General features: G+C 36.7%; 2 protein-coding genes and 4 non-coding genes across 7 annotated transcripts; 1 reads left to right on the top strand and 5 right to left on the bottom strand.

Annotated features, from left to right (window-relative positions):
- Positions 1–8,601: 8,601 nt before the first annotated feature.
- LOC148920821 (uncharacterized) lies at positions 8,602–9,359 on the top strand. Its single transcript, XM_089043978.1, has 2 exons — positions 8,602–8,799; positions 8,920–9,359. The coding sequence occupies exons 1-2, from the start codon at positions 8,724–8,726 to the stop codon at positions 9,081–9,083; spliced, it is 240 nt and encodes a 79-aa protein (XP_088900104.1). The 5' UTR covers positions 8,602–8,723; the 3' UTR covers positions 9,084–9,359.
- A 1,649-nt stretch (positions 9,360–11,008) lies between these two features.
- Positions 11,009–17,123, bottom strand: UBP27 (ubiquitin-specific protease 27). Of its 2 annotated transcripts, none has more exons than XM_008246402.3 (11): positions 16,988–17,123; positions 16,533–16,853; positions 15,876–16,002; positions 15,592–15,692; positions 15,286–15,516; positions 14,821–14,889; positions 14,546–14,674; positions 13,685–13,822; positions 12,437–12,499; positions 11,859–12,179; positions 11,009–11,657 (listed from the first exon to the last, which is right to left on the bottom strand). In XM_008246402.3, the coding sequence occupies exons 2-11, from the start codon at positions 16,815–16,817 to the stop codon at positions 11,400–11,402; spliced, it is 1,722 nt and encodes a 573-aa protein (XP_008244624.2). In that variant the 5' UTR covers positions 16,818–16,853; positions 16,988–17,123; the 3' UTR covers positions 11,009–11,399. The 2 variants fall into 2 exon arrangements, with proteins under 2 accessions (XP_008244624.2, XP_088908889.1); XM_089052763.1 differs by having other exon boundaries at positions 11,436–11,657; positions 11,850–12,179.
- Positions 17,124–21,106: 3,983 nt separating this feature from the next.
- LOC148920820 (small nucleolar RNA SNORD14) lies at positions 21,107–21,230 on the bottom strand. Its single transcript, XR_016123474.1, has one exon. It is a non-coding gene; the product is annotated as a small nucleolar RNA SNORD14 (small nucleolar RNA).
- Positions 21,231–21,424: 194 nt separating this feature from the next.
- On the bottom strand, positions 21,425–21,546 carry LOC148920819 (small nucleolar RNA SNORD14). The gene has a single exon (XR_016123465.1). It is a non-coding gene; the product is annotated as a small nucleolar RNA SNORD14 (small nucleolar RNA).
- Positions 21,547–21,701: 155 nt separating this feature from the next.
- On the bottom strand, positions 21,702–21,803 carry LOC148920818 (small nucleolar RNA snoR99). Its single transcript, XR_016123445.1, has one exon. It is a non-coding gene; the product is annotated as a small nucleolar RNA snoR99 (small nucleolar RNA).
- Positions 21,804–21,927: 124 nt separating this feature from the next.
- LOC148920817 (small nucleolar RNA SNORD14) lies at positions 21,928–22,053 on the bottom strand. The gene has a single exon (XR_016123485.1). It is a non-coding gene; the product is annotated as a small nucleolar RNA SNORD14 (small nucleolar RNA).
- Between the last annotated feature and the right edge of the window lie 975 nt (positions 22,054–23,028).

Here is a 23,028-nt window from a genome sequence, read left to right as displayed (position 1 = left end):
ATTGGCTGGTAAATTGGTGTACCCAGTAACGGCTTGTTCAGATAGGGAATTCCCAAAAGGCCTAAGCTTCAACAAGGGATTATTCTCTATGGCTAAGCATTGGACTGAGAATCTGTCTTCTCCATTGAATAGAGTGAAGTTTGGTACTTTTAAAACCAGATGGCAAAGGCATTTGATCAATGTAAGTCGAATATGGCTTCCTGTAGGTTGGTCTCTCTCCCCTCCTGCCTCATGATCCATCTCTCTAATCATTCTCTGTAGTGCCCCAATGTCGTTTAAAGCATTAACATGAGTTAGGTTCTGACCCTGTTCTATTCAATTCTGTGTGGTCTGGGTACTATCTCCTCCTTTTGTTGTTTTTCTTCTTCTAAATCTAGATGGTTTCTCCAGTTTGCTCCCTATTCCTGTCAAAGTTGGCAAAAGGGTTAACTCCTCATCTGCCTATTCTAACTCCTGCTAGTGGGGGAAATGGATTAGGATCCATTCTTCTAGGTCTATAAGGCACCACTATTGGCTATTCAGGCAGATGGCAACCGGTGGTCCTTGTGGAGCCTCCGGCCATGGAGTAGGTGGGAGTTCTAGCTAATTTTAGGGAGCCAGAACTGCTACTAGGCCTACTGGAAAAGCTGGAACTTCCTGTTCTTGGATGATAAGGGCTCCTCCCCTTAGTCCAGCCCGAGTCTCTGACAGTTCAAGTACTCCAACCATCTGTGCAATAAGGGGATTTTCTTGATATGGCCAGGCAATCCTGGTGGAGGTCCGAAGGGAGTTCTAGTCATTGGACTACAGCGTCTGGATTTGGAATTCTTGCAGCAGCAACTTCACGATCCTTCCTGAATTTTCTGTTACCTTGCCATTACATCATGGAAGTCATGTTGTTTAGAGTATCTTGGCTTCTCTGAGCTGCAACCTCCTGCCGAGTATAGCAACCTATATCTGATTTATCCTTTGGGAGTTTGATCCGGAACGTCTACTCATGGTACTGCCGTGAGTTGATTGCCTAGCATCACTCTCTTCTGACTCATGTCCTTCCTAGAAATCTGGTTGATCTCTTTCCATGGAAAAGCGTGGAATTTGGCTAGATGTTTTTAGGAGTATGTATACTGTGAGGTCCCACCGGGCTTGCCAAATTGTTCACCCGATTTGATTTAGTTCCTGTGGTGGTATGGTAAAATTCCCCATTGGCTTGAAAACCATTGGTGGTCAACAAGTCAACTTTCTTTGGTGTGTGAGTATGCCACTGTTAGCGGTTAAAACCCTAATAGACTTATGGAAAATAAATAACTTGTGCCCCAAGTTACTAACTTTAAATAAGTGATTGTGAATTTGGGTGAGGAATATCTCCCAAGTTCTTTTCTTGCCGCAAATGGGTGAGGATTTTACAATATCTCATAGTAAAAACTAGTAATTTTAAGCAAAATAAATATTGAAAAATACATCAAACTGCTTCAAAGCGAACTGCCTTTTGCACAATTTAAACAAAAAAGAACTACCAAGTCTTGAATTGTTGCCTATGACTCAGGCTAGATTGAATATATCTGTGCTGGATTTGAACCTCAACACCTTCAACTAATGGGGTTCAGCTGGAAATCAATACAAATGTGGAGATTGGCAGAGCTTTAATCAATTCTAGCTATGGAGAGGCTTGCCAAATGGGTAGAATTGAGGTCTCTTCACCGACGGGACCGGAAGTGGTGTATGGACCATTGATGACCTAGAGCTCTACTTCAGTACCTATTCTGCTTAATTGTGGATCACCTGAGAGCTATTCTGGTGATTCTGAGATGTCAATGCATCTTTGTAAATTTGTTGAGGTTTTCATATTATGAAAAACCTGAATTTTGCTTGATTCTCATGTGCTGAACCAATTTTGTAACGAGAGAAATCTCGTCTCCTTTGTGAACTACTTCCTTGATTTGAACTAAAGTCTGAAATCTGAGTTCTACCTGTTCTGTGAAAGACTGGATGTCTTTTAAACCAAAAAATTTAATTGCCTCAAAGTCTGAAGGCTTTTGAGATATTGTGATCTTGCTTGATTTTGTCAGTAGTGTGACTGAGAGTTTTTGTTTTGATTGAATTTTTTTGTTGTCTTCAATCCTGTTCACACCCTCTCATATTTATAGAGAATCTGCATGAGTGATTATACTGTAATATCTGGAGGACATATCGTTGAAAGGATCATTTGCTCCAGCACAAAAAGGGTGGTGGTTTAGTCTGACGAGAAAGGTCCCCATCAAGAGTCAGTTTTCAAGGTTGATTAGTTTTGACTTTTTAGACAACCCTCTTATTTCTTGTTTATCTCTTATAAAACCACTTTTATACTGACGAGAAATCCTCACGAGTATGGGAAGGAACTTGGCCTTATTTTCTGGCATTTAATGGTTGTTGGGAGTGGTTTTCTGGTTTAACCTTTCTACCAACTCCCTAGCATGTCCTCTGCTCCTTCTGTAGACGTCTTGTCGTTGGGGATCACGTGGGCTTTTGTGGAGAGAACAATCCTCCCCATTTTCTGCTGATTTAATTTCTGAATCTGGTGATCAACAGTGGTGATCAAATTTTGAGCCTTTGAGAAAAAACAAACACTAGAAGCTGGGTATTTAATCAAACCAATTAAATCTGGATTCTTTAAGATTAAATTACCATAAATGGTAATTAACCCTTAACTTGTGAAAAATATTTTTACAATTGGCTTGAAATAGTCTGGGTCTCAAAACAATTTGGGTTGGTTTCCAACTTTGGTAAAATAAGACCCAAACTTTGTTATTGATAAACCCCAGTACCATGATGAGCTGACGGGCAGAAATTAGGCCCAAACAGAAGCATTCTAATTCATATACGAATGAGCAATATAATATATTACATTTAATTGATTTTGAAATGAGAAATCCATGCTTTGTTAACATTGATCATTGAAAGAATTCAAATGCTTAGTTCACATTGTTTTCAAATGAGGAATCCACGCTTTGCTGTTGTCCACTATGGTCGTAAGTCTCCAAAGCACAGAGCAATGGCACAATTATTATCCCGTCCAGAAGAGCATGACCTTCAGCAATAAGCACATATATACCACAAGAACAAGTGCTAGCATATAGAGGGGAACCATTTGAATCCCTAATAACATAACCCGCCGAACAGTTTCCATCGAAACGAACCGAGCCATCAAAGTTGATCTTCAAATAGCTAGGAGCAGCAGGATTCCATTTGATGGTTGGAGGTGGGGGCGACTGGTTTGTCAAAATGACGCTAGCTTCCCAGAAACTAGCTCCTATAGAAGCAGCCTTGTGTATCACTCTAACAGGATGAGGGTTTTCTTGGTTGAAAATCTTCTGATTCCTAGACTCCCAAACTTGCCAGCAAATGAGAAGCAACTTGCTTAGAAGAAGCTCACTGCTACCACCAATTTGAATATTTAGGACAGAGTTTTGTAATCAACGTACTAGGTCACTAGATGGAGGAGGAGTAGGACTGCACACAACTCCAAACAGCACGAACTAGAGGGTAATCCTCAAAAAAATGATTTAGAGTTTGGGTTAATTACGGTAATGGTCCCTGAATTTGTACATGTGTTTCACTTTGGTATATTCTCAGTTATTAAATTCTATAGCCCTAATATTTTTACTCATACACTTTCGTCCTTACCGTTCTGTCAAAAATTTTGTTGACTTCAAGAGTCATTAGTAACTGCAGTTCTCATCTTAAACAAAAAGATGATTTACTAGGCTAATGGTCCCTAAATGTGTAACCAGTTTCACTTTGGTCCCTCAATTTATTGACATTTTGTTGAACTTAGGGTGGCTGTGGGTAGGGATGATGAGGGGGGCTAGGATGAAGCCCTAATTATGATTACTCTATGTTTTTAATTGTTTAAGTTATATGCATTCCTGATTTTATTGTTGAAGTCTTAATCATTGTTTTACTTGGTGATTGTTTCGAAATTCTCTTCTTGATCACCATTAGTGTTGTAAATCTATAGTCTATTTGCTGCGCAATTATGCGATTGATATCATATTGCATGTTTGGAATGCTTCTTCGGATGTAAGAGCTGTGAATTCATGATGCATACCCAGATATATTGTGGTTTGTATGTAGAAATATTTGAACCTATCGTACCAAAGGGTAGATTTCATCCTTGGAAGAACTTGTGGCATATGTACTCGACCAAGATCATATGTGTGAAAACCGTCAACAACTATCTGTAAATGTGTTAACTTGTTACTGAGAATTTGAGTAAAGAGTATTTTTTGTTTTTGTTTTTTAGGTCAAGAGTAAGAGTATTAGTGGTGGATTCAGATGCGTTTAAGGGTCCGTTTTATAACCATTGCATTTTCACTTTTTAAAAAAATTAGTTTTCAAAATCATCCTTAGTTTTGAAAACAACTTGAAAGTGTTTTTAATTTTCAATTTTTGTTTTCATTTATTTTTTCCTCCTTTATCATTCATCCAATTTTACATCACCACACATACAATGCACTCCAATAGTCAAAACTTGTTATTTGGGACCTCTCGACTTGGACTCGGCTGCTCAACTCTTGCATTTGGGTGCTCACCTAGTCCGAGACTAGGGGATCTCTTGCTTTTCAATTCACCAAAAATTAATCCTAACCCCAAAAAATTCACTAAAAAATACTACGGACTAACTCTATGTAACATGCACTTTTATTCTATAACTTTAAAGTCATAATTTGATCCCAAAAAAATTTTCATTTGCAAATTCCACGAACTGTAATTAATTACCAAAACAACTATTAAACTGTTTTCGATTTTTTGAAAACTCAAATTTGGGTACCAAACAAGTTTCCTATTTTTTGTTTTTTTTAAATGAAAACTGAAAATTAAAAATTAAAAATTGAAATGGTTAACAAACAAGAGTGTTTCTTCATATGTTGTTACATCCTTAATTCTTGAAATTGCCTTCTTGGTATGCAAAATAATTGTTTTGCTACAAATTTCACAACCATTCACTGCCATAGAACCGTTCCAACTTGCTTGTTTTCTTGTTTACCTATTTCTGTGACTTTTAGGTTATTAGGTCTCAAAATCATTCTTCAATTAAGCTAGTTAGAATTAAGGGTCCATTTGGTATCTTATTAAAAATATATATATATATATATATATGAACTCAAAAATCATTTTTTTTAAAATATGGTTTTTAAATACTGATTTTAGAATCTAGAGAGAGAGAGAGAGAGAGAGAGAGAGAGAGAGGAGCAGAGGGAGAGAGAGGGAGGCGAGAGAGACAGACGAGAGAGAAAAAAACTGTAAAACCTCACTTTTTTGTTTTCAATAATGGGGGTGTTTTTGAGTTTTTTTTTTTTTTTTTTGTTTGAGTTTTTAAAAATGGGCTTGTCAAATGGGTTTTTCGAGTTTTGGACTTGAGATTTGTTTTTGAGTTTATAAAATTGGATCCAAGTAGAATACCAAATGGCCCTAAGTTATTTGAAAATCAACCTCTATGGGTATGACCTCGTTCTTACTTTCTGAATTGCAATACATTTGTACCTTGTGAGTTAGTAAAATTGGTTTGGAATTAATCTGTTTTACGTTGTTGTATATTTTCATGTTTATGCCATATCTGACCAGACCCTCTCAACTAGGACACATAGGATAGATGATCCAAATTAAAGGCCTATACACCCTAGCCCGATCACTACGGCTCGCAACAACCACCGGTTGGGATTAGCCTTTGGAATCTCACATGTTGATTCGACTGAACGAAGGTACCTGCCATACCACTTCCATCTAGGGACATGTGGTAGCCCCTCGAGTGACGCCAACAGTCCCACATTGAAGTAATGACCCAAGGTGCTCCACCTCTTTCCTCTATAAATAGGCCTCTCGCTCCAAAGCACCAGGTAATAGTAATTTGGCACTAGTACCGTTACTCTGTCTAATTACGTTACACACTCCGTCCTTAAGATAACTTAAGCATTCGAGAGCTTTCGTTGAGTACCACACTAGTGCCTAAGATCTTCACCTTTGCTACTCCTGCAGATCCGTTCTACATTTGCTGCAGGACGCACTCAACCGAAGGCAAGCTCACTTCTAAGTTGAATCCATTTTCCAACATCAACATTTGAAAAACACTAGCTTGTCCTAGCTATGCGCATTATCTGAATTAAACTTTTACAGCTCTACGTGGAATGATCGCACTCCATATACATCCTAGACAGAGAAAATAGAAATGAAACAAGGGATCCAAAGGGAAGCCGATTTGACAAGCAGAAGGTTCTAGGCTAAAGTAACTAATATATTTAACATTAAAAGTTTAAAAGGGATAAAATGTTTACACATATTTAGGCTTTTAAAAAATAACTTTATATTCTATCCAATCAAAAAATGTTAACAGTTGGAGAGTACCACTTGTAAATTTGCTTGTGTTATTCTGAGAAGTAATATCTCTCAATCAATCTTAACGAAGCCTTGATTGGCATAACCTAACAGATCATGTTTAGTGTATGTTGCTGTTGAGGACAAGAAAGGCCCACCAAGTAGACATAACACCACTGCATCCCACGTGATTTTCGTACATGACATTGTTCATCTCCTTATCTGAAAACGATCTTAGTCCCACCATTGCTGGGTTTTCTCCCTTCATTAATTAATGCATGGTTTCTTCCATGATTAATATCAACTACCTACATTATACATGTACTGATGTATATAAGTATCTGTAATTCCACTTCTTTCTTTTTTTCTTATATCTATTTACATGAATCTATACCAAGTTTTAAATAGTGTCAAGGAGTGGCTTGAGTTTATTCTTACAAATTATAGTTTGACATGGTTGATATTTCCATACCAAGTTTTAAATAGTGTCAAGGAGTTGCTTGAGTTTATTCTTACAAATTATAGTTTGACATGGTTGATATTTCCTTATAGGGAATAATATCAATAAATATTCACTTCAATTATCACACATGGAATAATTATAACACGTGACTGTACTACCGTACTATATATTATGCATAATAAAAAATGCCGGTTGATATTTGGAAGGAATTAAGTTAGGGATATGAAATATGAGAAGGAGGTAAAGAATGCTTGAAAAGCACGTCTTTATGTTTGTCCCCAGGCCCAGCACAGCCATTGTTAAATTTGCCTTCAACATGTATTCAAGTCCAGCTTAAATATTGTTTCACCGTACGTAGTTTTCAAAACCCCAAACAATAAAAAACTGAGCCACAAAAAAAAAAAAAAAAAAGGATAGGATTATAATTGATCAAAATAATTGGGTGCTAGTGATAAAACTGGTTGGATTATTCCTCTTGCTCAAGGGAAATCGCTCTCGATAAACATTTCCTTTCATTTTGAAAGTTTACCTAACAGAACTTGTCATGGTCTGGTTATTAGGCTGGGAAATGTCTGTGCCCACTTCGTCCACCGCGGTTCAATATATGGCCTACAGATCTTGCTTGTTGTAAGGTGTTCCCTGGTCTCTATTTCTCAGAACAAGCAATGTCTAAACATAACCAGAAAATGAAGGAGAGCAAGCTGCAAAATTAAAGATAACTACCAACAGGGCTCAAAACACTCAACTGTTCACATGTATAAATGCTGTTTGTGTCGATCTATTTGGGTATTATATGATTGGAACTAAAAGAAAGAGGAAGTCAATGAAGTTTTATTCACCACAAATTAATCCAAGGCTACTGGTCAAAGCCTCGTCGAAAAGTGCTAGTTAAAGTTAACTTTGGTCCTATGCTTTCCTTAAATAACCTAGGGTTCATCTGGATACAAGGATTCCAAATCTAAGGATTTGTATGCATGCCAAGATTTGAATAAGAATGAAATGAATAAAACAAATGGATTTCAAATGACTCCTTGTATAGTAATTCCAAATTTTTTTAATGTATTACATCTAGTTATTTCAAATACATTGAATTTAATGTAATTGAGTTTTTCTTTCAAATACCTCCATCCAAATGAAAACTAAGATCTCCCGACGCATATATTACAAATGTGGGATTTAGCACGAAATCCAATTATGCAGTATTTCTACATGTCCGTCTCAAGAGTTTACGCGCAATAAAAGGGAAAAGAAACTATTGAGACGAATATTTAGAAAAATATTGGTTATAAAAGGAAAACTTTTAAGAAGACCATTTAGAAAGTACATTGGAAAAATAGATAAATAAATAATCTTTTTAAGACGCGCATAGCGCGAATGATTAAAAAATGCCTCTTGCACATGCGGAAGTGTGTGCGAAGTGGCTAGTATCCCTTTAAAATAAAACAAAAACTGCGTTCATAAATCAATTTTATTCATCTTTTTTTGTATCCCTCTAAAATAATAAAATTCACCTCGACTATAGGCTATAGCCTCCTCACCTTGGTTCGAACAAAAGCGAGACCCCTTTTAAGTAGCTGGTTGCCAAATTGAAGCAGATGACAAAACTGCATTAATGAATTTTTGGTCATTAATAAGAGGGTTTTGTCCAAGCATCTTTTCCACACTAGACCAGCAGGAGACATTGATGTTGACACTGTAAGACCTTCTTGCTCACGTAGAGAGTTACTACAAATTTAAGTCGCAGTCCAATTGCAGCACATGTCTAAGTATCTAGGTAGCACAAGACTGTTCATCCATCTGTCTATAAAGACCCTGACCATCAAGGCACTCTCTATATATGCAGATAGAAGGACTTGAGATTTGATCAATATTACATGTTGCACTACTACTTGGACTAGCTCAAGCTATAACCAAGTCTAATTATTAAGATCATATGGCCGCCATACCGTTCAAGCACCTTCTCCTTGTGGCCTTCATCTTGCTTTGTTTCATCTCTATCACAGCTGAAGGTAAATTATTTATATATATTTCTTCTTGTTTTGACACATAATACAAATTGCACAAATTAAGTCCAATTACTTAGCACTAATTAAACTTGGTTTATGTCTTGTGTTTGTGATTCGTCGCAGGACGAAGCTTGGGAGTGGTTAGTAAGAGTGCTGATGATGGTCATCAGAAGAGCCATGATCTTCATGACCCCTTTAAACAGAAAGAAGAGGTGCCAGATGAGAGCAATGATTTTCTGGCTATGGATTACACTCCAGCAAGTAAAAAGCCTCCAATCCATAACTAAACAAGCTGCGCCTTGAGGCGATTTGACGACGCCTCCCCATGACTCTCGCAAGCCTCAAAAACGCTTTTCAAAACCTTGGTATATTGCAGTTTTGTTCAAGCAGTACTAGCAAGTTAAGTTTTGCTTCCTAGCTAGCCCAAAACTCAGAAGAGTGTTAGCTTAGTCTCAATCTAGACATATATCCTCAATCCTCTACACAAAATATGAGAAAAACTGCTGAAAATACATGCTACCAGAAAATATTGTAAAGCTATAAAAACAATATTTATTATCTTATGGGATGGTGCTCTGTACAGGTCTTCTGTTCACAAAACCTTTGCTTCCTCCCAATCCATGGGGAATATGATGCACCAGTAGTTCATTGGTGAAAAATGTCCTTTTATCCCTCCCCTCAAAGCATTTTTATATATGCATTCATGAGCACCACTAACTAAACGGAACTTTTTTCAAATCTAAAGCAATATTAAATTCAAAGACGACAACTTGGAAAAGGCAAGTTTTCCAAACCTAACCAATATTTAAATCAAGTCTATCATTAGCAGCACTAAGCCACTCTTTCGAGATTAATTGTTTAATCAAGTTATATATATGTCTTACCAGCTGCTGCAAAGAGGTGTGTTCAAGTACATATTTCATTGCTGGTTGTTGATCAATGATCATTACATATATTTCACATCTTGGTTGCACTAAAAAAAAGAGTGTGCATTAATAATGTTCGTCTTCATACTTCAGTGGTTGTTCATGTCAACTATTCAAATGTTTTGAGGAGACAAAGAAAGGCGGAAAAAAAATTACGTGTTGTTGTTTATGTCGTGTGAAAGTGTTGTTGTGGTGGGATAGCATATAGTGACAGGTATATTTAAAAATTAATATTAAGCAATAAATTCAAATATGTTATACATTTGAACCGGATCACTGTGACAGGAATAATGTCATCGAATTTCTTCTCTTAAGAGAAAAGGACATAGTCCAATGATGATGTGTGCGGACAAACCTTTCTAAGAATTAATGACTGCATATTGGATTCGGGTCTCGTACGTAAGAACTTTAGGCCAGAATTTGAAGACAAATATGTATGTTGAGAGTATCTCATTTTGGAAGATGGAAGCTGTGCAATTGTCCTTCAAAGATTTTGGGCTTCTCTACTTATTGCCAGTTAGTTTTGGGTTGGATACTAACATTCTAATATGGTATATAACAATCAATGGTGGATCCATGAATTTTTCTTTCGAGGGCGAAATCAAATATTGATTAAGTTTTCAACTATTTATTTCACACAATCTGCTGGTGCTAAAACTGAAGGCACTTAGCTTAATTCATTAGTACCAATAATTACATGTTTTTTTAAAGCTAAAACTAAATGCAGTATATCATTCATAATGATATTAGTTTTCGATAAAAGCTTTTATACAACCACATTGCATAATATTAAGCACACCAATAAGTCAAACAAATTCATTAACACCCAAGCAATTGAGCCATAATCACTTGCTGGCAAGAGTGCAACATGTTCATAGACATATATGTGGGCAGCAATATGCCAATACTTGAATATGCAAGGTGTACTCTGTTGGATTTGCCCCTATCTCAGCCTCCTCTTTGGGGCATTTAGTCGAACATCTTGCAGGCTTTGCACCATGCTCCAAAAACACAACAAACCAGCTGGGCAATTTCTTGGGTGGATCTCAAAAGGAGGGAGGGCAAGCGCCTGCACTCGCCTATTATAATAATCCTAACATGTTTCTTCACCCTCCCTCACCACTTGCCTAACCCCAAGTAAGTGGGAAGCACAACTTAGAGAAAGGGCAATCGGAAAATTACTGCAGGCACTCACAATAGCATTTCCGAACCAAAAGATTTGGATACACAAGAAACAGCAACAGATTTGCGAGGATGCTACCAGCAGACAATACACAAATGAGACATCATTAAAATTCACAAATATTATAACTCGACTAAAATACAAGATGTCACATGTAAATGTGATTTTTCTCAACTCCATTATTGTTTGTCTTTTTTTAATTTTCGGTTTCTAGCTAAGAATTCTACTGTTGAGGTTGAATTTGCATGCGAGGTAGTGTACACATTCCAAGTTTTCCTTTTGTGAAAATTTCAAAATGGAGGTTGTGTAGTCCAACTAGCCTTGCTATGCGGACATTTCCAGGTCTCTCAAGTTGCAGAAGCCTATGGGCATTACCCTGGCTATCTTAAACCGCCTTTTTCTTGAACTGCATTTCATGTATCAGCATTTGAGCTTTCTGGAGTAAACTGGAATCCTTGGAACAGATTATAACCGATTTTCTGCAGGTGCATTCTTCAGCCTTCATTTTTTTCATAGAAGAGCAAGCTAGCTTCTGCAGCAAGAACAGCTTCCTTTGAAACACGACACACTTCTGAATCTGAAATAGAAAACCAGCATGGAGCAGCAGCCTCAAACTGATCATCAGATTCTTCTTCGCATAAATCAGCTCTCACGCTTCTGTAAACAGTGTAATGCCCGCTTCCAGCTCTTCCAAAATGCTCAACAACAGCAACAAGATGGTACAAACAAGGATCTTCGCAACTCTTAGACCACTGCACTAAGTACACAAACGTTAATATTCAACCTAAAAGTTTGTTATTCATCAAACACAACAAAAAATATATAATATATTTTTGTAAGTGAAAAACAAATACAGGGTTTAGATGCAAAACTTGCTCTTTTATGAGGAAAAGCAAAAGCCGGATTACTCTAAAATCAAACCATATACAAGGATAACAGCATACTTAAACTACCTGATCTAATCCTGAGTGCATGGTTTTTGAAAACCCTGCAGTTTGGGGAAAGCTGGATTCTCCTGGTAAATCTTGTGCATTTGCAGCAAATCGAGATATATCTGAAGCTAATTCTTCTGATATTCCTCCTCTCGTTAATCCATAGACATTATTATGCTTTCTCTCATCATACTGCATAGTGAACTGATTGGAACGAGTGCTGGGGTTTCTACTTTGTACCTGAGCTTGCCCTCTTCTCATGTTTTCTTCCCAACTGTTTATTTCTGACCCCCTTGTTGTGAACTGCGAAAGGTCCAAAACCAATGGAAAAGAAATACGGCCCTACAATCACCAGTACAGCAGCCCACTACTATGACATCTTTCAAACCATATTCCCAAGCAAGGAATATTTGTTATCAGGTAACATAAGCAAGAAAGAAGAGGGGTAAAAAAGGAAGGCAATGACACATTGGCGTACTTATATTTTAATCTGAGTACAGAAATTGGTGACATGTGTCCAATTATTTCAAATGCTATATGCATTGGCGTACATATGTTCTCATGGATCAAATAAAGTACAGCAGGAAAGTTTAAAATACCTGAAGTTTTACAAGTTCTCCAAATACATTGATTGAAACACGTTTAAGATGAATGCATAGAATCTGCAAGGACACAATCAGACCAATGGATATTCTTAGTGATTGAAGTACATAACTACGGTCTTTAGAGGAAAAGGAAGATGTCAGGATACCTCAATAAAATACAGAATACAGAAAGTGAGAAAACAACTAGAGCAGAGTAGCTGAATTATGAAAAAAAATTCCAAGAATCCTGTATCTTTTTTGCAAACAGGGTTATGTTACTGATGTAAGTCATAGGTAACGAGATCAAATAAACTAGTTTGGGTTGTTCTGGTCAAGTTTTTAGCTTTCCTCTAATCTTCTCATTCATAGTTTCACATAACCATGTGGTTCAATTCCCAATTCAGGCTTAGCTTTACCAACATAATTAAACCCATCCTACGCAATGTATCTTTTGTATAATTTTGAAGCTTCTGTTGATATAAAAATAATCTACTTTCATTAGATGTTTAAACATGATGACCCGTGATATTAAATATTTGATGTTTAAACCTGATGACATGTGATATCAGAAAATTTCATAACTATCAATAAACATTCCAGTCTCTCTTTGATGTGGGGTCACAAAGTGAAATGAAAATTCCTTTGTTTTTCTTTTACCTTCTTTTTCCTTTTTTCTACAAGCCAAATGAAGACAATAAGGAAAAGAAAAAAATATAACGGAATGTTGGATCCTGTTACTAAACCTCAAGAACCAAACATGCCAAGTCAATCCACTTTGGGTTCATGCATATTTGACAGTTACATTTACAGTAGCTTCCCCAAAATGAACGATAATAAACACATTGACCATAATTTTTTAGTTAGATTGGGCTTCTTTTGTCTTATGGAAATATCTACATCTCTTCCTACAGAATTTTCCTTCCTTTTTCTTTTAACCATAATAAGCTGATTCCAACACCTTTTTAGATACCCATGTCATGCCAAATTTCCTTACTCAATCTTTTAGATGATGCCTCAAGCAAAAAAGAAATATTGGATGAAGCAGCTGAGTTATTCTCATTATGGGTATTATACATTTTTTGTTTTGTGCACAGCAAGGATTCCACACAAATAAAACCAAGTCTTCAAGATGACTACCATGTCATGCCAAACAGTTCCCAATTCCCATTTATCTTTCTTGCGAACAAGAACTGTTCATCAGTGTTGACACCTGGAAAGTACCTCAGAGCTTATGAAAATAATAAAACAACAAAAAAAACAAACCTTTGGGCAACGAGCAATACTTATTTGCTTGAGAGTACATGAAAATTTATTTGACCACGGTAGCTTATCTAGATGAAAAAGTCTTCGACAGTCACAGGAATCTTGCTCAGTGCATCTCTTAATCTTTTCAATATCTGCCTGCAAAACAAGCACACACAAGCAACAATTAAGTATTTATAGCAGTCAATAGCTCTGAAAGAAAGGGATAAGAACCTCAAGAGCCAGACTAAGGCTAGCATAAGGTAAAATAGGATAAATTAAAAAAACAAAACTAGTATTGTCCCTAAAAAGCAGTCTGGTCACACATCTAAGCATGAAAGATGTTACTTAAGTGTCCCAGGGATGCAAAGCATTTATGGAATGTAATAAATTATGAAGGAATGTTTTTAGTTTTTTATAATGTAAGAAGTAGGGTGTTGGAATACTAAAATGTTACTTAAAGAATATCAAAAGAGGCTGTTACTAGTGTATTCTGGAAATTCTAAAAGCATGTTTAGGAACGAGTAAGAGTCAACCATAGTGTATTATATAAAAGGCACAGACCGCTATGTCTGCATGCAGCAACCAACCTGGTTCAAAATAATTTGAGGTGCCAAGTTTCTAACTATCCTATCAGGCTTCCCTCTATTAAACCTTTAGAAATCTAGGATCTGATGGTGTTTGAGTATCATCATTTCTTTACATAATGTGTAAGAAGACTTTCTTTCTTTTTTACAACAAAGACGAAAACAAAAGGACAAGGAAAGGAAAACAAAGATAAAGGAGTAACGAAAACCATAATACTGCTGCATTCATCATATGGTAAATAAGGCTATTGAGTTGCATACATATTCTTATTGGGGATAAAGACTATAAAATTACCTCATTTACTCCTCTAGCAAATAAATACTTGACCGCAGCAATATGCCAACAATGGTTACAGTGGTAATTCTCAACTCTGTCAGCAACAGTGAACTGCTTCAGGCAATCCTCCAAGTTACATCCAACCATCTAAATAGAAATAAATTAGATTAAGAAGAAAAAGAATTGTAAAAAGGTGACATTTAGTTTTAGAAGAGAACAATCATAAGAACAGAAGTTCAGTGATAGGCTCAAACATACACAATATCAAAGAGTGAAAACTTCAGTTCACATACAATTGTCTCACCACCATCAAGAACTGGCGAAAGAGGCAAACTGTGAAAAGATTCCAAATTCAATGATATCTGCAAAATAAAAGAGGCGAGATCTGAAAGATACAAAATTTAATGATGCCTTAAATAAAAAGATAAATCATGGCTGAAGAATTGAACAGTGGCAAGTGAAAGTGGTATATTGTGAACAAATAACTTCATTTGCTAACATTTCGCACCTAAAACACAAGAAGACAGCCTACTACGATGACCAAGACTGAAAGATGCAAAATTCGAAACAATTTAAGGAAAATTAGGCATGTGAAATTCGCTCAAGTTCAAAGGAGTGGATTTGGAAACAGAAACAGTAGCACACCTACCAACGCCAGAGTTACAAATAATAAACTGTGCATATGTGCGAACATGAGATTAAGTATAACTCAAATAAGTGTTTCATAATATGAAGTTCCTTTAAAAAGTCATGTGAACCTGCGACGAACAACTTCGACATGTTAGGATGCTACCCAGAATTCCATCAAATGGTCCAAGGTAGTGTTGTTGCCATCTTGCCTGTTCACTCTGGTTCTCCATTCTCTTTGGAGTAATAATCCTACAATTAGAAGCAAATACTTCTACTAAAGAACATTGATTTGGAAGATAACAATCTGAAAATTCTTCTCTTAAAGAGGACAGAAGATGAAGAAATGCTTCTGCTGCATCCTACGTGCAAAAGTATTATGTATTAGACATTCAATTTTAATTTGCTCAAGTTGTGCATAGAAGGCAAAATAACACCTGCTGGCTTGTTAGATCGAAATTCTGAATATAATGTGCCATTGCAAGCATGACTCTTCGTGGACTTAATACAACTCTTCCTCCACCAACTACACGTAAATCTACAGAAATACTATAAAATTAATATGGTACACCTCATAGAAAAGCCAGAAAGTTATTAAATTTTTAAGACATGATGATATATGACTTCATTTTATGTCTTACTAAACAAAGTAGTATACCAAAAGGCATTTACATTTCCACTCAAACAAAATTCAAGTGATTCTAATAGGTTTGAACCTAACCTTCTAATAAAGCAGCCAATGCTATTGCAAGAGGAAAGCCAGAAACCTCATCCTCAACTGCTGAGAACTCATATTCCTCTAAAACCTTTTGAAGAAAGGGTTGAAAGTATGAACAGCTAGCCAGAGCCTGAGAAATTTTCAAGGGAGAAAAGAAAACCAACAATAAATCACACAATCATTATAAACTACAGAACTGCATTCATTTTGAATTTGGTATGAGAAAACACACAGACGCACATAATCTTCTCTTTTATGTTTTTAGAAATTATTTAACCTAATCAAAGGTATTAATCATGAGTCTGACAACATAATCTCTCTCTGTGTGATCGATTTCCATCGACTCAAACACGTATCAGTCAACGAACACTTCAGCACACGTGCAAGAATGCATATAATGTTCTCTTTTATGTTTTCAGACATAATTTAACCTGTCAGTGGGGCTGTGTTTGCGTGTGTGTGAACAATCTCATATTATTTAACCTGATCAATGGTGTTAACGTAGAGTGTGTATGTGTATATAACCGATTTCCATTTCCAAGCAGTTTATAAGACAGCAAACGCAATCAAACTGAAGTATTTGTTTTTCTGCTTTCCCTCCTTTGCTCTGTATTCTTAGAAGGCAACCATGCTACAAGAAACCACATACTCAAGTGTTACCTGTAAAATCACATTAAGAAAACAATTATTTCCAAGGTTTTGCAAGCCAGGTACCAAGCGCAGCTTCGGAGAACCATTGTCAGTCTTGGGCAGCCAGTCTAAGCTGCTTAGCCTGCTCAATTTCGAGTCTTTGAGAGCTAAAACAAAACCAGCAATACCCAGAAGACCAGCCACAGATATGTGAAACCCAGAAGATGAAATCAAGTTCGAACGAGAAAGAGCCTTAAACCCATGTTCGAATTGGCGAATCAAGGACTTCAAAGTTACCTCTTTTTCAAACTTCATTCTATCTCAATCTTTGGTACTCCGAATTTAGAGGACCTACACAAAGAGAGGGCAGAGACAGTGAACTAAAGAGAGAGGAACAAGAGTATTGCAAAACTGGTAAAGAAAACAGAGATTTCTCTGCAGAAACGTATATCAGCTTCTATGTGTAGATAAACAGAATGGTTTACCCTGAAACCCTTTAACAATTTGAGGTTGCCAGAAACCCTCCTTCTTTGCCTCCAATATCAAAATACTTTGCGTTTCTATAACTGGTGTCTGAACGTTCTCTAGGAGCCCGTTTGGAAGTGATTGGGTGCTTCACCATACAATAATTTTCATTAAAAATTCAATTATTATTATTTGGAAAAACACTTAGAAGTAGGCCAGTGAAAATGGCCCGAGCCTGATGGGCTGGCCCAAACTAGGCCCTATTTTTTGGGTTATGGTTTGGCCCGTTGTAAAAAGGATAGGGTCTGGACTACAATTTGGAAGCCCATAAACTGCCCTGTCCGCCCGATGTTTGAGTTAGTAAATAATATCTTTGAAAAGAACTTCTTTCTTTCCTGAAAAGTCAAATCATCTCTAATTACATCATAAGCAAGATAATTGACAAAATCAGCATACCATGGCTCTTTATCTTGAATGACAAAGAGTTGTTCATCCGGGAATGATTCATTGAGAGGCAAAATTTGTCCATCTCCATGGTTTTCATCAACAAGGCGCGACAAGTGATCAACAACAACATTTTCACTCCCTTTCTTGTCTCGAATTTCTAGGTCAAACTCTTGTAACAAGAGTATCCATCTTATCAAACGTGGTTTAGCATCTTTCTTGGTCAACAAAAACCTAAGAGCTGCATGATCAGAGTAAACAATAACTTTAGAGCCAACAAGATATGAACGAAATTTCTCTAAAGCAAAAATAACAACAAATAACTCATTCTCAGTTGTAGAGTAATTGAGTTGAGCATTGTTTAATGTCCGACTTGCATAGTAGATTACGTGTGGCAGCTTATTTACTCTTTGACCTAAAACAGCACCAATAGCATAGTCGGAGGCATCACACATTAGCTTAAAAGGCAAAGACCAATCTGGTGCCATAATGATAGGAGCATAGGTTAGTTCACATTTCAAGGTATTAAATGCAATCATACAATCTTTATCGAAGTGAAATACAACGTCTTTGGCCAAAAGATTGCATAATAGAAGAGTGATCTTGGAAAAATCCTTAATGTAACGACGATAAAAACCAACATGTCCTAGAAAGCTTCTCACTCTCTTCACTGAAGTAGGGGCTGCCATATTTGAGATAATGTCAATTTTTGCTTTGTCAACTTCAATACCCTTGCTGGATATTACATGCCCCAGCACAACACCTTGTTTCACCATAAATTGACACTTTTCCCAATTGAGAATCAAATTTGTTTCCTGACATCTTTGAAGCACTAGAGAGGTTAAGACAATTATCAAAAGAAGAACTAAAAACTGAAAAATCATCCATGAATACCTCAATAAATCTCTCAATCATATCTGAAAAGATTGCCAGCATACATCTTTGGAATATTGCTGGGGCATTGTAAAGGCCAAAAGGCATCCTCATATATTCAAAAGTGCCAAAAGGACAAGTGAATGTAGTCTTCTCTTGATCTTCCGGAGCAATCGCAATTTGATTATAACCTAAATATCCATCAAGTAAACAATAATATGCGTGACTAGCTAATTGCTCAAGCATTTAATCAATAAAAGGGATAGGAAAATAATCTTTTCTAGTGTCCGAATTCAACTTCCTGTAATCGGTGCAAACACACCAACTAGCTGCAAGTCTCGTTTGAACAAGATCTTTATGCTCATTTTTACCACTGTGATTCCAATCCTCTTAGGCTCTACTTGAACAGTGCTGACCCATTTGCTATTAGAAATCGAGTATATAATACCCACATCTAGCAACTTCAACACTTCAGCTCTCACTACTTCCTTCATGTGTGGATTGAGCCTTTTTTGTGGTTCACGAGTTGGTTTCACTCCCTCCTCCAATAAAATTTGATGCATGCACATGGTAGGGCTTATTCCCTTGATATCTGTAATAGACCAACCAACGGTTGATTTGAACTCTTTTAGCACCCTAATTAGCTTATCTTCTTCCAAAGGGATGAGGTCAGATATGGATGGTTCTAATGGCTCTATAAGAGGTGAAAGAGTGGAGGGATATGGCTTTAATGCTTCCAAGGCAGCCACCATCTCCATGAGTGCAAATTCTTCATCAAAATCATTTCGAGATTGACTCAAAATATATTGTAATGGATCATTGGATTGTGCCAGCAAAAACTTAGAGAAAACAAGTTAATCAAGTACATCAATCAAACAACAATCAATTGAACTAGAAGGGTGAGAAAGAGATTCAAACACTTTGAATTGTACAATTTCTCCTAAAACGATCATGGTGATGAGACCATTTTGCACATTTATGATAGTCTTTGTCATGGCCATAAAGGGTCTCCCAAGCAAAATAGATAACTCACGATCATGTATAGGAACCTCTTCCATGTCCAACACTACAAAATTCGCAGGCAAAATTAGTTTGACAACTTGAACTAAGATATCTTTCACTATACCTCTTAGATATTTCACTATTCGATTAGCAAGTTGCAATGAAATAGTTGTTGCCTTCAAATCCCCCAAACCTAATTGAAGGTACATTGAATAGGGCATTAAATTGATGCTAGCCCCCAAGTCAAGCATAGCCTTTTAAACTAGCTCGTCTCCAATGGTGATATTGATAGAAAACCTGCCGGATCCTTGAGTTTTGGTGGAGCTTTCTTTGAAGCACATGACTCACATTTTCATACACCATCACCTTCTCATTAGGTCCATACTTCCTCTTATAACTATTTAGCTCCTTGAAAAATTTACCATACGCTGGCATATTCCTAATGACATCAAGTAAAGGTAAATTAACATTCACTTTGCTTAAAATATCAAAAATTTCTTTAAATGACTTATCCTACTTGCTTTTGGCAAGTCTTCTTAGAAATGAGATGGGAGGAATGTAAGGTTTTTCAGCCTTGTGAAAATTTGGAGCTTCAGATGAAGAAGTGGCATTCCTTGTCGAACCTCATTAAATACTTTGTTATTTACTTTATATTTCAGCTTTTATTTATTTACAATACCCATTTTGAAATTCTTCAAGGCACCCAAAAATATGAAAACACCTACATGAAAGGGCGGAACTGTGTACAGCTGCATGGGGCTTTAGCCCAGGGCAGCTTTCGGCTTAAGTAAATTTTGCCCATAAGCTATAGGTTTTTATTATATTTAGCCCATCAAAACTAGCTTTAAAATATCAAGCCCAACTTTATGGCCCCAGAAAACTATACTTAGAAACAAAACCTGGAGAAGGAAGAGGATTCAAAATCGATGAGATTAAAAATAGCACTGGCATCTGGGAAAACTCATGATTCAGTCTTTGTCCGTATTTTGTCTCAGATTTTAGAAAAAAATTCGAGCAACCAATGTCTTGACCTGCCTCTTTACATGGTGGAAATAGAGTAAGCTGTTGAGACTCCAAGCACAAATGGCATCATCATCCAAGCTTCAAGCTATTCAAAGAATTGGGGGACTATTCCCGAAGATGAACTCTTTTCACAATTTAGAAAATAAGAAAGGTACCAAAGATGTCAATTATGACTTAATCAATTGAGTCCACATTACATTCTGTCTAATGAAGTTTGGCAGATTAATTCATTTCAAAGTTGATTTCTCTTGCAATAAATCTAATTCCGATTAATTCATTTCAAAGCTCTACTTCCGATTAATTCATTTCAAAGCTGATTTCTCTTGCAACAAATTCGGAAGAAACTATTCTCACACAGCTCAACAATATGGCCCAAAGTTTGTGACCTTAATTACTTTCTCTCAACTTATTAATGGCATGGTTGAAGAATACTTGTTCCCATCCTTTTCACGGCTTGACCTTTTAGCTATAGGGACAGTTTCACCGACCTAAGAGCCAATAAACTACGGTAGTCAGAAACTTCCCGTTGATTGAATGTCTATTTCAAAGTATGGAAGCCTTTAACTCTTCAACCACCAATTGTTCCAAGCATCAAAGCATTCTAACTTCCCCTTCTCAATGTCTTTAATTTAAATTATAAATGTTCTACTTTTCAATGTCTCCAGAACTAAAATTTCAGGTAGAAATAGGAATCAGCACCGGTTGAAAAGCAACACCAACTTCTAAAAACAGTAGATGTAAAACAAGAAACATAGTTAGAATGAGAATGCCAAATTGATTGATTGTATAAGAAAATCAGCCTCAGACATCCAAGGAAGGATAAAAGCAGCACAAGCTCTCAAGCCTGGCGAAGGCGAAAGCTCTTAGGCGGCCACTGCGAATGTTCTTGAGAAACAAGCCTTAGATTTGTCATCACAGGTTATTCAAACCAAACATACAGCACATTTAAATGGGATTTCAAAACTGTACGGAAATATAAATTTTGCCAAACCAAATTTCAACAATCTACGCCGGATTTTAAAAACAATTTGCAACATTAATGGAAATCCCGAAACCAAGCAGAAAACCAATTTACAGCATCAAATTTTAAAAACCAGAGGATTTTTGTATTGCAAAATCTCAGACATCCAAGGAAGGATAAAGCAGCATTAGCTCTCAAGCCTGGCGTGGCGAAAGCTCTTAGGCGGCCACTGCGAATGTTCTTGAGAAACAAGCCTTAGTTTTGTCATCATTGATTATAATATTTAAACATTTAAATTCAATAAAATAATCACAACAAAAAAACCAAGAACAACAGAGGTTTAAAACCCAGGTATCAAAAAATTATAAACAAAAATAATTAATTAATTAATTATATTTAACTGAAAATCATTGGGTAATTGAGATAAATTAATCCATCCCATCCAACAATGATCAGCCAGAAACAAACAGAAAACAGCTTACAAAGGTGAATGGAGAAAGATCAATTTGAGGGACCTGTTCATCCCCAAACCCTAAATCAAGAATAGTGGGCATGAACCAAATATATTTCTCAACGATAACAAAATCGAAAACCCAGAATAAAAAACCAACCAGTAAATACAGAATGCATTAAGAAAAACAGAGAAGCAGAGAAAAAAGTCTCAGACATCCAAGGAAGGATAAAAGCAGCACACGCTCTCGAGCCCGGCGAAAGGCGAAAGCACTTAGGCGGCCACTGCGAATGTTCTTGAGAAACAAGCCTTTGGATCTATCATCATCGACCGTTCATAATCACAACCCACAGACCAATACACAGCAAGCAACAGAAGAAAACAAGAATACAGAAACACATCTACAACAGATAATATGTAACCGGAGACGAAATCAGAGCAACCCAATCAAGAGGATTTTACAAGGTAGAAGGGAGGTACGAGGGAGAGGAAGGAGGAGGGGGTTTATTTATACAGGTCAGACAAGGTGGGGATTTTAGGGTTTCGTGGGATTAGACGGCTACGATTGGTTCGTGGAACAATCTTGACGATTTGAGAACTTTTACACGAAGGGGCATTTTTCGGATTGGGCTTTTATTTAGGGTAAACTACCGAATACCCCTGAACTATTTCAACTATCGAAATTACCACTTTAAATTAATTTTTCAGTTAATTTAGCCTCCATATTAAATTTATTCATCAATTTCACCCCTGATTTTGGCTTTTTCATAATTCCATCCAAATACCCATTAAAAATACCACGTGAATGGCACATGCGACTTCTGTTGAGGGTAATCTCATCCTTCTAATCCTCATACCCCTTTTAGCGCTCCGTATGCCCAATTCCCAAATCATACTTAGAGATTCGATTTGGGATTGAGAGAAAGAGAGATTGTGATTAAGAGATTCGACAAAACCCACCACTTTTTTACATAACCCACCCTTTATGACAGAACCCAACACCATTTGCAAGCATTCTAACATTCTCATTCCGCTTATGTTCATCAATTTCATGAACAAGACAAGAAATTGCAATTGAAGATAGGATGCATATGAACATACCTGCAGCTTTTACCGATCAAAGTATAAAAAAGAAAAGGTTTACAAAATGGAAATAAAAATAAAAGCCAACCCTTTTGTTGGCCGCCGCTCTTCCCTCCTCTCCGAACCATCGGCGCCACCCTTCCAAGTCATACAAAAGCCAGCTTAAGGTCTTAGAAGTGAAAGTGTATATCACAAAAAGCAAGAATAGTGGAAGAAGAAGATGA

The sequence above is a fragment of the Prunus mume genome, linkage group LG1 (assembly GCF_029339155.1).
Source record: "Prunus mume cultivar Tortuosa linkage group LG1, ASM2933915v1, whole genome shotgun sequence".
In the NCBI taxonomy this organism is placed as follows: Eukaryota; Viridiplantae; Streptophyta; class Magnoliopsida; order Rosales; family Rosaceae; genus Prunus; species Prunus mume.
This window is presented reverse-complemented; position numbering and strand designations above follow the sequence as displayed.